Raw genomic sequence first — 16,359 nt, forward strand, 5'->3', positions numbered from 1 at the left:
CCCCTCACGGTAGTACCGCACCCCTGCTCGCGGTAGTACCATGTCGGATTTTTGCACCGATAAAATCTCGGCGGAGGTAGGCACGGATGTAATTTTTTACATCTGTGCCTACCGTGTCTGGACTGTGGCTGCCCTGCGGTAGTACCGCACAGGGTCGCGGTAGTACCGCGCCTGTGGTTCTACCGCACCCTGTCTGTGCTCATCTGTTCATGTCCAGGTTCTGCCGCACCCACGGTTGTACCGCGGTCCGCCGCGGTAGTATCGCAGGCCCGTGCGGTAGTACCGCTCCTGTGGTGCGGTAGTACCGCGGGTCGCGGGCTGAGTGGTGGGTAACGGTTGGATTTGTTCCCCCACTATATAAGGGGGTCTTATTCTCCAAGAAGACTCGCCTCTTCCATCCCTAAGCTCCATTGTTGCTCCAAGCTCCATTTTTGCCCGATCTCTCTCCCTAGCCAATCAAACTTGTTGATTTGCTCGGGATTGGTTGAGAAGGCCCCGATCTACACTTCCACCAAGAGAAATTTGATTCCCCCCACTAATCCCTAGCGGATCTTGTTACTCTTGGGTGTTTGAGCACCCTAGACGGTTGAGGTCACCTCGGGGCCATAGTCCATTGTGGTGAAGCTTCGTGGTGTCGTTGGGAGCCTCCAATTAAGTTGTGGAGATTGCCCCAACCTTGTTTGTAAAGGTTCGGTCGCCGCCTTCAAGGGCACCAATAGTGGAATCACGGCATCTCGCATTGTGTGAGGGCGTGAGGAGAATACGGTGTCCCTAGTGGCTTCTTGGGGAGCATTGTGCCCCCACACCGCTCTAACGGAGACGTACTTCCCCTCAAAAGGAAGGAACTTCGGTAACAAATCCTTGTCTCCACTGGCTCCACTCTTGGTTATCTCGCGCCTTTAATTTTGCTAGCTTACTTGTGTTATATCCTTTGCTTGCTTGTGTGCTTGTTGTTGTTGCATCATATAGGTTGTTCACCTAGTTGCATATCTAGACAACCTACTTTGATGCAAAGTTGAATTTGGTAAAGAAAAGCTAAAAATTGTTAGTTGCCTATTCAAACCCCCTCTAGTCAACTATATCGATCCTTTCACTTAGGAATCCCGAAGCTTAGGGTCTTATCACTCCTTATTCTCCTCATATTGATATCTCACCCAAAACTTTGAAACTTCAATCACACAAAACTTAACGGAACTTCGTGAGATGCGTTAGTATAATAAAACAAATCATTCACTTGGGTACTATAAACACAAGATTCATAATTGTTTCCACATAATGACTACTATAATATATAATTTACAAAATTTATATTAAGCAATATAAGACATAGAAACCATAAAACAAGCAAACTCTGCATTGAAAACAAAATCTGTCAAAAACAGAACAGTCTGTAATGATCTGACAAATGACCATACTTATGCAACTCTAAAACTTCTGAAAAATAGGAAAACATTGAGAATTTGTATATCAATCATCTTTAAAAATTTCAGATCAAAATCACGTTCCAGTGAATTTTCAAAATTCCTGGACTGAGAGCAAAAGTTTCTGCTTTTGGACAGAATCAAGTCAACTATCATCCACACTATCCCAAAGGCTTTACTTGGCACTTTATTGAAACAAAAGCTATAAAACATGATTACTACAGTATCCTAATCATGTGAACACCAAAAAAAAGTAGGTATAAGTATTGGGTAGTCTCCCAGCGCTTTTCTTTAATTCCTTTTTAGCCAGGCATGATGATTTCAATGATGCTCGCATAAAAGTAAAGAATTGGAACATGAAAAAGAGCATCATGAATCACATGGCAAGCACATTTAAGCCTAACCCACTTCCTATACATAGGGATTTTTTGAGCAAACAATTTATGGGAACAACAATCAACTAGCATAGGAAGGCAAAACAAGCAAAACTTCAAGATTTTCAACACATAGAGAGAAAACTTGATATTATTTCAATATGTAAAAGCATATGTTTCTCTCTCATAATAATTTTCACTCGCATCATAAATGAATTCAACAATATAACCATCACATAAAGCATTATTTTCATGATCCACAAGCATATAATTTTTATTACTCTCCACATAGGCAAATTTATTCTCATCAACAATAGTGGGAGAAAACTCAACAAAATAACTATCATGTGACACTTGATTGGCATAATCATATTGAACATTAAAATCATGATGACAAGTTTCATGGTTATCATTATTCTTTATAGCATACATGTCATCACCATAATCATCATAGATAGCAACTTTGATTTGACAAAGTCATGACCTCTCCAACTCCACTTTCATAAATATAATCATCATAAATAGGAGGCATGATATGATCATAATAAACTTGCTCATCAAAACTTGGGGGACCAAAATTATTGTCTTCATCGAAAATAGCATCCCCAAGCTTATGGCTTTGCATATCATTAGCATCATGGATATTCAAAGAATTCATACTAAAAACATTGCAATCATGCTCATAATTCATGGATTTTGTACCAAACATTTTATTAAATTCTTCTTCTATCAATTGAGCACAATTTTCCGATCCATCATTTGCACGAAAGACATTATAAAGATGAACAATATGAGACCACCTCAATTGCATTTTTTTGTAATTTCCTTTTTATAAACCAAACTAGGGATAAAACAAGAAACTAAAAGATTCAATTGCAAGGTCTAAAGATACACCTTCAAGCACTCACCTCCCCGGCAACGGCGCCAGAAAAGAGATTGATGTCTACTACGCAACTTTATTCTTGTAGACTTGTGTTGGGCCTCCAAGCACAGAGTTTTGTAGGATAGTAGCAATTTTCCCTCAAGTGGATAGCCTAAGTTTATCAATCCGTGGGAGGCGTAGGATGAATATGATCTCTTTGAAACAACCCTACAACCAAATAATAAAAAGTCTCTTGTGTCCCCAACACACCAAATACAATGGAAAATTGTATAGGTGCACTAGTTCGGCGAAGAGATGATGATAGAAGTGTAGTAATTATATTAAATATTGATTTTTGTAATAGTAACAATAAAAACAGCAAGGAAGCAATTGATAAAACATAGCACAAGTGGTATTTCCATGCTCGAAAATGGGGCCTAGGGTCCGTACTTTCGCTAGTGCAATCTCTCAACAATGCTAATCTAATTGGATCACATAACCATCCATCAAGGTGCGATGAAGAATCACTCCAAAGTTCTTATCTAGCGGAGAATATAAGAAGAAATTGTTTGTAGCTATTCTTTCCAATTGAACTATCCAAGAGTTTGTAATAAAATAACACCAAGTTATTCTTTCTAATCAATCTGTCAACAGTTAGTACTAAAATACCACTAAGTTATTCTTTCTGATCGATCTATCAAGAGTTTGTACTAAAATAACACCAAAGCAAACTCAGATTCATAATACTCAATCCAACACAAAGAACCTCAAAGAGTGCCCCAAGATTTTTACCGGAGAAACAAAGACGAGAGCGTCCATCAACCCCTATGCATAGATTACCCCAATGTCACCTGGGAATCCGTGAATTGAGTGCCAAAAGATATCTCAAGTGAATCAATATAATACCCCATTGTCACCATGGGTATTCATATGCAAGACATATATCAAGTGCTCTCAAATCCATAAAAGTATTCAATTCGATAAAATGAAATCTCAAAGGGAAAACTCAATTCATCACAACAATATAGAGAGGGAGAAACACCATATGATCCAACTATATTAAAAAAGCCTGCGGTACATCAAGATCGTGACATCTCAAGAACACGAGAGTGAGAGAGAGAGAGAGAGATTATACACATAGCTACTGGTACAAACCCTCAGCCCCGAGGGTGGACTACTCCCTCCTCATCATGGCGGCCATTGGGATGACGAAGATGGCCACCGGTGATGATTTCCCTCTTCGGCGGAGTGCCGGAACGGGGTCTAGATTGGTTTTTCTCATGGCTACACAGGCTTGCAACGGCGGAACTTCTAATCTAGGGTTATTTCTGATGGTTTCTCTATTTATAGGATTTTTTGGCATTGGTTTCATGTAACAACCCCAAAAATTGGGTTATCAATTTTTGTGCTGTTATTCTTTCCTGGCAATCATTTTCAAAATCTTTCTCCTGAGTTTGCTGGATGAATCTGAGAATTCTTGTCATTTCCAACCTTTCAAATCCTTGCTCATGTCTTTCTCAGTGGGCAAGACCTCATTTGCATCATCTCAAACCCATTCAAACACTAATTCCAAATTTTTGGAATTTGAATGTGCCCTTTGTGAATACAACGGAGGCATCATTTTCCTTGATCTGTTGATCATCCCATCTGTTCCCAGAGACCCTCTTACCTTTCTAAACCTTGGATATGCAAAAATATTGCTATGTCCTATGCAATTTCTTTCACTTGTGATTTATTCCTTCTCTTGTCTTTTTGAGGAATAAAATCCAAAGGCATAGCTAGCCATCTCCTAAATTCATGAGAATTGGTGGAGTTGATAATTATGCCTAATCCAAGCTCTAGCAAAAAATATTGGCCATAATTAAATAAGGAAAATTGCCTTTTCCTATTTAATGCTAATATTCCATTTCTGCCACTTTCTAAAGGAACTAACATTTTATAGCAGAGAAAATTCCCACATAAATTGTGGAGCTTGTCCTTGCTATATCCTCACTAGTTGCATCCTTATCTCATGTTTCACTGATCAAAAATTGGGCACATGATCCAATGCAAGTTTCCGCCTTCTCTGAAATTTTGCAAAGGAAGTGCCTGATTCCTAATTCCAATTGAGTTGAAATTTGGCAAGGTGATTAACATTGGTAAGTCACACATGGATACCAAAAATCAGCTCAATCCCTTCATCCTAGCTCCCTGTGCAATTTTTCAAAGTTTCTGACCAGATTGCAACTTTGTGAAGGAAGGACCTTCATGGAGTTTCTAAATAGGATGAAACTTTGCCAGCTTCTCAAACCTACCAAATCATTAGCCTCCATCAAAATTCAGCTCATTCCATTGAACTATGTGAGCACAGGAGCAATTCTTGGTTTCTGTCAAAAAATTTAGTTTGTGAAGCAAGTATATTTTATCTTGCTCCATTATGGCTGAAAATATTCCTAATCCTTCTCCGATCAATATAACCCACCTCCACAAGATTTTGGCTCATTTCATCTAGCCAATATTTCTATAGAACTTTCCCAAGTTTCTGGACAGAGGAGATGCTTGTGAAACAAGTACCAATTTGGCAAGTCCATTTGGTATGAAATTTGTTCAGCATCTATATATGTCCAAATCACCAAGATTTGCCAAGTTTTAGCCTAATCCTACACTCCTAGTGAGCGCTTCTTCCTCATTTAGTTTCTGGACCGGATCTGGCATTTGCACTGCAATCATGCTAAATTCTTGTCCTAATGGCCTCATAATCCCTAGGACCGTAGTCCTTGCTACCCTAAACTTCCCAGACATCAAATTTACTTTTTAACCCCACTAGATTAATCTCAAGGATGTGGTCAAGTTTGCTACAGTAAACTTGTGGAGCTTGGTTTACTCCACTCCATATGCCTTTGCTCGACTCTTTACTGGTGTTACTCTATCTTGGAAGGACTCCACTGCTGACATGGTTTGGCATGGAATAGGAGGCCGAAGCATGCGTTGTCCATGGTGACCACGAGTCATGCCTGCCAAAACGATGGTCTAGCCACTGTTGGCGTCGGCACATCTGCTCCGGCCAGTTCCGGCTTGTCCCTGTGTGTCCTACAGCTCCCCCTCGATGTCACCTTCTCCCTGGAGACCTCTCCCCCTCCATTTTCTTCTCCGGTGCATCGTTCCAATGGCCGCACAGTGAGCTCCCGTGGCCATCGTCGCCTTCCTCCCCCTGTCCTCTTCCCCCTCTCATCTCCGAGCGCAGCTCGTCTCTGTAACCCTCTGGCGCTCGTCCGCATCCCCCTCGGCGTCTTCCCGTGCCCCCCCCCATGAGCCCTGCAGCCGACAGAGCCTCGGTCGGACTCGCTCGGCGGCGATCGGCTCGGCACCTCCTCACCTCGGCTATATATAGCCCTGTCTCACTCGTTTTAGCGGCCAGCAGCCACACCTCTTCTCTAGCTCTCTCCCCAACCTCTCCATTGAGCCAGAGAAGCTCTCTCCGACCCCCACCATCGCCATGGCTGCCGCCTCGGGTCTCGCTCGACTCCGGCGATGCCGCGCTCCCCTCGCCGTTCCTCCTCCACCCCTGCCTTCCCCAGAGTCCGCCGAGTCTCCCCGTTGCCTCGCCCACCCATCTCCACCACCTAGCCTCATCTCCTCCTCCGACTGGAGCACCGCCCTGCTGCGGGCCCTGCAGTTCTCTCTCCAGTGCTCCTCGATATCCATGACCACCAGCTCTTGTTGCGTCTCGCTCCCCTGAGCAAAACAGTGGGTCGCACACCTCCTGCGGTGGTCGGAGTCGCCGTCGAGGCGGCCATCTCCCTCGGCTCGTCGTGCCCCTGAGCGGGAGGAAGGAGAAGACAGGCCAGGCAGGCCCCACCCGCGTGACCCCACCTGTCGATGCCTGAAGGGCCTGGCCCAGCCGCCACGTCAAATAAGTGGAAACGCCCCCGACACCTTTACGCTTCCACTCAACGAAAATGTATTCTCAGTTTTACGCTTTCTGTTTTGAGCCCCGCCGGCCGAACCAGTTATATTGTGAACGTTCACCCGTTAGCAGCAAAAATGGACAAAATTTGTTTGTTTTTCTGCTTACCGAATGAACGGCCACAACTTTCCAACCGTGACTCCGTTTGAGGTGATTCCAATGCTCACGTTCTCTGTTCGTCGAGCTATTTTCGATGGGACTATTTTCTTTATGTTTGCACATTCTAAAAATACCATTTTTCCCTTGCCCTAATTCAGCCCCTTTGAGAGAGAACCGTTCTCCGGCAAATTTTTCCGCGAAGTGATCGCACTTTTCCCGGAGTATTCCTCGACCCCCAGGCAAGCCAACCTCTTATCATGAGCCACGAACTTGCATGTTGAATTTGCTTGCACCTCGTGTGTGTGTTTACTTGCAGTAGTTTCTTGTCTGTTTCATCTGCCATTATTTCAGCCATGCTATATGTTGTGTTGTGTGCCATGCATGCTTGTGCTTTCATGATATATTTTGGTCGGCTAGTTGGATGTTGTTGTTGATAATGTCATGCATTTGTTTGGTTTAGTTTCATGCTAGTAGTATCGATGTTATGATGATTCTGTTACACTAGTGAGATTGCTAGTATTTGGCATTGCCATGTTTCATATGTTGTAGTTGTTCACTTGAGAAGCTTGATATTTTGTTTGTGCATTGGTATGTTGCATGCTCATTGTTGCATTATTGTTAAAAAATGCTTGCATGTTGATGATGGTGGAAAAGATAATAAAATGACTTAATAATAAACCTCCTCAGTCATCGATGGGTCGAGTCGTAGTGCCACCAAATCGAGCTTTCTCCAGTGCAGCCACACTTGCCTTTATGGGAAGGTCCTAACTGGGTCTATTGACATGCCTCTCGCCGGTGCCTCCAAAGAGGGAAGGTTATGGGCGCACGCTACCCTGATCAGGTAGGCGGACATAAGCGTTGTGTGCCCGTTGTTGAGTTCAGTTATATGTGCATGTCCCCATTTGGGACAGTTTATGTTTTGCCATGACGGTGGCCGTGTTTTGCCACGATGGTGGCATTGATGCCTTTGGTAGGCACGGGGCCACCCAGGACCTAGCCCAAAGGGGAGTTGGTCGGAGTGGCCGGGAGAGTGTCATGGGCAGTAGAGCGGTTTTGTCGAAACGCCGTTGGTCCACCCGAATGAGAGTGCAAGGCCATGGGTTCTGTGGTGTGGGTACAGTGTGCTAACCTATGCAGAGTGTGTGTTAAATCTATCGATAGTCGTGTCCTCGGTCATGGGCACATTACGTAGTAGGTCACACTATCAGGTCTTGGTCGAAATGGAGGATAAACCTGAAATAACTACGTTGATGAATAATGTGTAATAAATAATGTGGTGACTTGGACTATGAGTTAGTCGTGAGAAGTCGCGGTGATGTTTTGATATGATCGCGAGACGAGGTATCGGTGAGTCATGAGTTGAGATGTTTTGATATGATCATGAGACGAGGTCTCGGTGAGTCATGAGTTGAGATGTTTTTATATGATCACTAGACGAGGTCTTGGTGAGTCATGAGTTGAGATGTTTCGATATGATCACGAGATGAGGTATCGGTGAGTCGTGAGTTGAGATGTTTTGATATGATCACAAGACGAGGTCTCGGTGAGTCATGAGTTGAGATGTTTTGATATGATCACGAGACGAGGTCTCGGTGAGTCATGAGTTGCGATGTTCTGATATGATCATGAGATGAGGTCTCTGTGAGTCATAAGTTTGCTCCGAGGAGCCGTGGTAGAGTAAGAGCTTGTTGAATAAAGTTAGCATGTTATTTCTACATGGGATGTAACTGGTAGTTTATTTTCAGCACAATTTTATGATGACATGCCATGTTTTGATTAAATTGCTAGATGATGTCATGTTAATGTGTTTGTGAGAATTGCAAGATAACACAGGTAGTAGTCCCTCATTGATTAGGTTTACCTATCAGAGACGACCCTAAAAATGTGTGAAGACATTGAAGACAATGGTGGTTCGTGAAGACATTCATGATGAAGACAATGACGCGTGAAGACATTCACTTGAAGACTATGGAGTGCGAAGACATAGTTGTTTCGTAGTTTCCTTTATTCTTTATTGAGTCATAGGAACCACCGTACTGTTAAGTGGGGTCCAAGTGAACAAAGTCAGAGTGACTGATGTGATACTCAACCAAATCCTATGTCTTCGAGCGAAGACAATGAGAGCAAATCTTATCTAGAGCTGGATGAGTCAGCTTTGCTTGTAGCCCAAGCCAAGTTGTCGCGTGTGTTTGAAATCCAACTGTTGGACACGTGTCGGTTCCTTAATGACCCAGGGTCATTTCAGACATATCAGGTGGTTGCCACTTGGCTATAAATAGCCCACCCCCTACACCATAAATTGGTGGCTGCTCAGAGTTAGTGCACGGCTTTTGTCGTTTGAGAGCAACCCACCTCCAAAGCATTTGAGAGAGAGATCCTTACAAGGACAAAGCCCAAAACACCCAGAGCCAAAGAGTGTTAGGCATCACTGAAGTCTTTCTGTCCGCGTGATCTAAAGACTTGTTGCACTTGAGGACTGTGCATCCTCCAACCGGTTAGGCGTCGCGTTCCGAGGATTCAAGAGTTATTGTGGATTGCCCGTGAACGAGGTTTGTCAAGGTTTGGAAGTCTACCTTGAAGACTTACCTGAGTGATAGGGTGAGGACTAAGTGTCCTAAGCTCTAGGGGAATAAGGTGAAGACACAGTCTTCTGAGTTCAATCTCAGCCTCCCTAACCAGAAGTATAGTTGTCACAACAACTGAAACTGGTGTACCAAGTCCTTGTCTTCATCAAGCAACTGGTTCTATCCCCTACTCTCCTTAGTTTTCAGTCTGTCTTCGTGAAGTCATTGTTTGACTGCTTGATCCTTTTGACTTCACTGAGTGAAGACTTATATCTGTTTGGCTTCATACTGTCTTCCGTTTTGATCCTGTCTACCTAGCTGTTGTTAGTCTTCGTGCTTTCTCTGTACTGCTTGCTTGACTATTACTTGCTAGTGTAGTTTACATTCCGCTACATATCATTTAGGTTCAGTATTACCTGTTTGTCTTCAAAGCCCCTCGTGTTTTGAAGATTTTCATAAAAATCGCCTATTCATCCACCTCTAGTCGATAACTAACACTTACAGCGGGGGAGAAATATTCAAGTACAATGTCAACAAGGCTGTCTTGAGCTTCTTGACACAGTTGTTTAATCGATTCACAACCATCCTGCACGAGCAATACATGGTCCTATGTAGTCCTGACCATGGGCAGCCCGGTCCGAACGGCCCGGCCTGACGTTGCTCCCGGGCTGGGCCCGGGCCTAGATTTTGAGCCCGAAGGCCGGGCCCGGACCCGTCGTTTTCGCGTTTTCCTGAAGGGGCCCGAACCGTGGCCCGAGGGCGGCGGGTTTTTACGCGCGCGGGTCGGGCTTGGGCCCAAAAACCAGGTCGGGCCCGGGCCTAAAATTTGAGCCCGAAGGCCGGCCCCGGGCCCGTCGTTTTCACGTTTTCATGAAGGGGGGCGGACCGTGGCCTGAGGCCCGGCGGGCTTTTATGCGTGCGGGCCAGGCTTGGGCCCAAAACCCAGGCCCGATGGCCGGGCCGGGCCTGGGTTTTTTGCATCGAGCTTGGGTAGGCCCGGCCCGGCCTGAGGTATGGCCAGGTATAGTCCTATGGGCACTCTAATTTTGACGACCAAGAATATTTTGAGGCGCGTATACTGCACATCTATGTATGTACCATAAAATATGGTAGTGGCCGTAACGCAGCAAACCTTTGCACCGCTAGCGGTACTGGAAATGCAGGAAAGAATGACGTACAAGTACTAACACAATGCGCACGCCACGGCTCGGGAAGTTAATTGACACTAGTATAGGGGTGGGCTGTGTCGTTGGCAGGCAGCACAAGGCCTGGGCAGGGGACATGCGCCTTGAGTCAACGAGATTCTCCGCCAAACATTACTTGCCGGCTCGTGCTCCGCGTTGCTTGTCGTGCCGCCGCGAAGGGCACGAGCACAGTCGCGGATCCCAGCTTTTGCCGGGCACGACGTTTGCTCTAGAGCGTCACCTACGTCCGCCGCCGCGACCCCTGCCGATATTTATAGTCATGCAGCATCGACACGTCCCATAAAACGACGGGAACGCCATTCATCTGAGAAAAGAATACGCCTGGCAGTGTTAGTGTTAGGTGAACCCAGTGCCTGTCTCCTCTTGTCGCTAATCAAGGGGTTAGATAAGTCTGTCTGAACTCTGAAGGGATGGCCGGTTCTTGCCTTGCGCACGAGACGAGACGAGACGAGACGGGGAAGCGGGGAAGGGACAGGACGCGGGCGCGCGCCATTGTATATTGGCAAGGCCGCGTGCGTGGTGTCGTTGCCATGGCGATGGCGGCCATCTCCATCCGGGGGCATCAACGGTCTGTGTCTACGTGGGATCGATGCCCATGTTGTGCGACGCGCGCGGGTTCAACTCAGTCACTTGTCTAGCTCAGATCGTGGGAGAAGTAAGTTCACCAAGTTAATGCTAGCACCTAGCAGTATACAATTTTTTGCTGGGAAACCAAATTAAAGGCTACTCAGTGGCCGGTACTTGGAGCAGATGAGCGTGGGTGATGAGAGGTCAAGTACGATGGACCGACGGGCCAGGGAGGACAAGAGAGTTCTCGTTTTTACCCAAAGAAGGATCGGAAGCAATTAGTAGCAGGTGGCAGGGGGCATGGGCGATGGAGTGTCGGACGTACGTGCAGCGGAGATGACGGGTGACCGTGAGGAATCCAACTCAGATACGATCGCTCATTCATCTCATCTCACCGGCCAGTCACTCACCACGTCTGCTGCCGCAGCCCGCCGCATTGAATTGAAAGGGGGGGAGGGAGCAGGTGACGGAACTGCCCCGCTACGTACAAGCTGCGGGTCCAGGCGCATGCAGTTCCGGACGGAGCAAGGCGACGGGGTGAGGCCAACTCGAACGTACTACCCCAAATCGTCCGTCCGTGTCTGTTTGAAAGAAAAAACAGACAAAAACCGTGACCCAACGCAGGAGAACAAACGAGCAAATGTCCTTTTTTCAATCTGCTTTTGACCCATTCCTGACCCAAATTTGGGCCGCGTTTGCTGTTAAACAGATACGCGCGGACGGTCGCGACGCGTGCCCTTGTCTACCCCTAGCCCGCCCGTCGATGACACACCAGTTCCTTTTTTATTCTCCCTTCCCTTCAAACTCCGGCCGCACACCCCGCCCCTCTCCCTTGTCGTTCTAGCCGCCTCCTTCGCCGCCGTGTAGCTGTCGAGCACGACCGCCTGCTCTCCACACCACGAGTTGTATCCACCCCCGCCTCGCTTTCAGCGCAACCGGCGACCGGATTTGGAGCGGATCTAGCCGAATTTGCGTGCGGCGCGCAATGGGCTGGCCGGGTACCGGTCCGCACAGCCCCGGCAATGCCCTCAGGCCGCATGCATGTACTGACTCCGCCTCTAGTCGCTCGGATCTACCCCGTCGGCGGTTCGTCAAATACACCAACAACCATCGTCCGAGCTCCGAGCTGGCTCAAATGCTCGTCGGCGCACCGATGCCGCTCATAAAGTGCGACAACTGTTCACCGAAGGTCGTGCGCCGCGTCTCTACAACGCCGAAACATCCCGGATGGGTGTTTGTCGAGTGCAAAAATGATGAGGTACATGCTAGTTTAGCTTCGGTTGTGATTCCGGATTCGGTTTGTTTTGCTTACAATCAAATATTTATTGTGTAGGATGGATGCAACTTTTGGTTTTGGGAAGAAGAATACATCGATGTACTGATAGCACACAACTTGATAGATGTTCGTGCACTTTCTTGCTGGAGTAGACGCTAGAGATGAGAGTAGATGTGCGGAAGCAACGTCTACTTCTTTAGACGCGAAGAAGAACGAAGCATTCAAGATCAAGACTCCGCAGATCAACAATGAATGCATCAGAAGGCAGTAATCCAACTTACGGGAGCAGTTATGAAAGTTGGATATCTTTTAAAATGCTTTCTTGTAGTTCTTGTTTTCTTTGTGCTTGTTATTCTAGCCAACATTTGGTGAATGTATTCGAATGTATCACAAAAATCGATGATGAAAATATTAAAAAAAAAATGTCGGCGGACGAGATGCGGCCATGCGTTGGGCGCCCGGCCGACGCAAACCCAATGTATCACAAAAATCAATGATGAAAATATTAAAAAAAAATTGTCTGCGGACGAGATGCGGCCATGCATCAGGCGCCCGGCCGACGTAAACCCAGATCCAAGCGGACACGGCCCCATTCTGACCCCAAACAGACAAAATTCGGATAAAACAGACCTCCGTTTGGGTAGTGAGTTGGAGTCCTGACGACGGGAAGAGGAGGGAACAGCAAACAGACGAAATCCGGATAAAACGGACCTCCGTTTAGGTAGTGAGTTGGAGTCCTGAAGACGGGAAGAGGAGGGAACAGCAACGGAAGGACGACGCAGATGGACAAGGAGTCAGGGTCGGGCAGGTACGCACGCTGACTAGTGACGACTCGGGGAGGCGTACTGGCCGTAGCACATGATCGCATATGGGGCAAGACAAAATTTGCAATCCATGGACGCTTTCCTGCAGCTCCCTCGTTAACAGGTCGCTCGTCGTCTCCACGGGCCCCGGCCGGCTCGGCTGCCCACCAACTGCCCCACCAACCTGCAGTTGTAGGGACTCGAGTACTCCATAGTCCACACACACACACACGGCTAAAGTAAAACTTGGGTGGAGGGAAGAGATAGCACAGCCCAATGCAAATATCCCTATATGTATGCATACCATCATTTTGAGCGGAAGGAAATCAAGCCCGTGGGACCTCAGCGTCGCCGGCGATACGGCGGCCGGCGAGCGCTCCGCTTTCTACCATATGCAATGCACAGCAGAGTCATCATTTCGCCCGGATCCTGGACAGCGACCATTCAACAGCAGCATAGGTAGAAGAGGATGGGCGGGGTGCAAAGCACCTTTCCCGCCAGGCAACCCAACAAAAGCCAACTCGCCTGCATTACTGTGCGTGCGGCGAGGTCTTTTTCCCAACAGTTTCCCAACTGCCAAGGGCAAAGCAGACCGCACCGAGACCGGGCAATGAACCCATAACAGCGATGGACACTGGCCAGTTCCGTCCATCAAAGAGATCAGGGTGCCAGGCACATGCCCCAACTCCTGGTGGGGCCATCATCATCACATCAAAACTATTTTGACAAAACTGTCACACAAGAATGCTACTACTGCTGCCACAGTAAATAGTCTATGAGACTACCCCGCAAGAAAAAGGTCTATGAGACTACAGGCATTGCTGAATAAGGGTCTCTTTGATTCAAAGGATCTTTATAGGATTTTTGAAGGATTGGAATCCTTAGGAATTTTTCCTACGTTGATCGTTTGATTCGTAGGATTGAATCTTGTAGGATTTTTTCCTAAGGATTTATTTGTACTGCATTTCACAGGAATTCTAACATCCACTCCAACCTCTTGGAAGAAATCCTTTGCTTTCCCCATGCCACAATCAAACAAACTCAAATCCTATAGGGATCCAATGGACATGCCATTTCAATCCTACGTTTTTCCTATTCCTGTGTTTTTGTAATCCTACGAATCAAAGAGGCCCTAAGTTTCAGTTGGTCCATGAATACCATCTCAACAACAACATAATACTATATCAGCTGTGCATATCAAATGCAAGAAAAATGCCATCTACATGAGCTATAAACGCAAGAATCGCATGAATAACCGCCCCTATCCAATTTCAATCAACCTTAATTATGGCATAAACTGATTGCCCTATGTATAAATTTTGTACAACCTGTCCACCATGGATCAATACAAGCTGCAGCCAATGCCCGGACCAATGGAAACAAACAACAAGCACCGCCTGCCCTGTCAGGTCAAAATGGTATACGGGGAGGTGGAAGCCCTGAACAAAGGAAAAAAAAATATTCAAAACTTACATCAAAGTCAGTATGAGCTTAATTCATTGTGAAAGAAGAATGAGAAACAACATATCGTCTGAAGGCTAAAAGGCATATCGATTCTCAATAGCTTTGGGTAAACTGGTTTCTGCAATAAAGTTAAGTACTCTCTGCAGAACATGAATGGCGATATGATTTATTTTTTATGTAGCAATGTCTCCACGCTAATCCTCTATCTATGTCTACAACATGTCTAGCAATGAGCATCTCAACGACAAGAACATGGAATACTGCAACAGAGAACTGTAAGTGTTACCTCAGGACAATATAACCAGTCCAAGATATATCGACGCACAGAGAAAAATAAATGAGATGAAGCCCCTGAAACAAAGAATATCAATTGTTAATGAATACAAAAGTTCGTAGCGTCAGGATCACCTTCATACAATATCATGGGAACAAGGAAAACATGCTCTCGAAAATGAAAACATGGAAAAGGCTGAATCGCATAGCATACCATATAACACCCCATCCAACGCCATTGCAAGGGCAAGGGCAGATTTCAGCAAATTTCTCAGCATCACTTGAATTCACTCTTCGGGATATGGTGTCATCATAGATATCTACACAATTCAACGACATTTAACTTATATATACAGTCTGCAACTCACTGATTGCTCTAACATGAAATTACAAGGAAAAGGTTGCTGTTCCTTACCGTAAACTGAAAATAAGCTGTTCATAACACCTGCGCATACAAACAAACTTAAGAACACATTTACAAATATAATCATTTTTATCCCAGAAACCCGGGGTGCAAAATAAACGAAAATAATATAAGCACAGGGGGTCTAAGCACTCACCTATGAATAGAATAACATACTTCAGAACATGGAAAGTTGTAAATTCTTGTATAACCCAAACAACAGCAATGAATATGATGAAACCTGGAAAGTTATATTGTAAGTAGCAGGCTGCAGAGGGAAATTGTAAATGAAGATGGAGTCATATTTATGCATACCAATGCAGAGCCAGCGCAGAAACCACTGCATAATTCAAGTAATAGATGGTAATACTTTAGTAAACCATCATTGTTACTGACTAAAGCAAGCGGGAAGAAACAAATGAAGGAAATCAACAGTTGTAACTATAATTTAGCAAACTTACATTTTTGGCAACAAAGAGAACAATAATTAATGCAAGTATGAAGCAACCAGCCGCAATTCTTGTAGCCAGGAGATGTGTGGATGAAAGTATGAACACCATTCCCCAAAATGATGAACCCAGATCTGCATGGAACAAAACAGTAGCACCAAAATAAAAACCAAAGTATTAAAATAAGAACAAGTGAGAAATGATCAACAAATCATTACAGAGAATTCAAAGTATGAATTTGAGTTTCTTATTTGAAGGCATGAGAAGAAAGATAAATTGTAAAAAATAGTCAGTCATAAGAACCTAAGGAATTTAGTAAGACAGCACATGAGTCTTACGGAGAGATCGTTTAGTTATTTATTTGTGCAAGAGGTTCAAGAAAATCAGTCTCTCAATCAGGTAGAGAAACAACCATAGGTATTTCAGTGACAAAGGCTGTGTTTGGCATTGCGTTGGATAATGATAGTCCTGTTTTTCCAATGAGCTTCTAGCTATTTTACCGTTTGGCTAACGAATGTTTTCCTGCTTACGTGGCTATCCTCCCGCGGTAGAGTATAAAATTAGTTCAGCACAACACAGTTCGGCAACCGCAAACTGAACTAGAGAACCCGCTACTTTCGCTTTTTTGTTTGTGTTATTGCCGAGACTTGTAT

The 16,359-nt window shown here is 45.4% G+C and overlaps 1 protein-coding gene across 1 annotated transcript in view; it reads right to left on the reverse strand.

Annotated features, from left to right (window-relative positions):
• Positions 1-14,272: 14,272 nt before the first annotated feature.
• LOC119290784 overlaps positions 14,273-16,359 on the reverse strand; it is a 5,269-nt gene continuing 3,182 nt past the window's right edge. Inside the window, exons 4-10 of the mRNA XM_037569434.1 lie at positions 15,719-15,840; positions 15,573-15,597; positions 15,415-15,498; positions 15,270-15,299; positions 15,069-15,174; positions 14,868-14,932; positions 14,273-14,556 (exon numbers count right to left, since the gene is read on the reverse strand). Of these exons, the coding sequence (XP_037425331.1) occupies positions 14,869-14,932; positions 15,069-15,174; positions 15,270-15,299; positions 15,415-15,498; positions 15,573-15,597; positions 15,719-15,840 (431 nt within the window). The 3' untranslated portion in view covers positions 14,273-14,556; position 14,868. The remainder of the gene's footprint in view (positions 14,557-14,867; positions 14,933-15,068; positions 15,175-15,269; positions 15,300-15,414; positions 15,499-15,572; positions 15,598-15,718; positions 15,841-16,359) is intronic.

Source organism: Triticum dicoccoides, chromosome 4B, assembly GCF_002162155.2.
Source record: "Triticum dicoccoides isolate Atlit2015 ecotype Zavitan chromosome 4B, WEW_v2.0, whole genome shotgun sequence".
Taxonomy (NCBI): Eukaryota; Viridiplantae; Streptophyta; class Magnoliopsida; order Poales; family Poaceae; genus Triticum; species Triticum dicoccoides.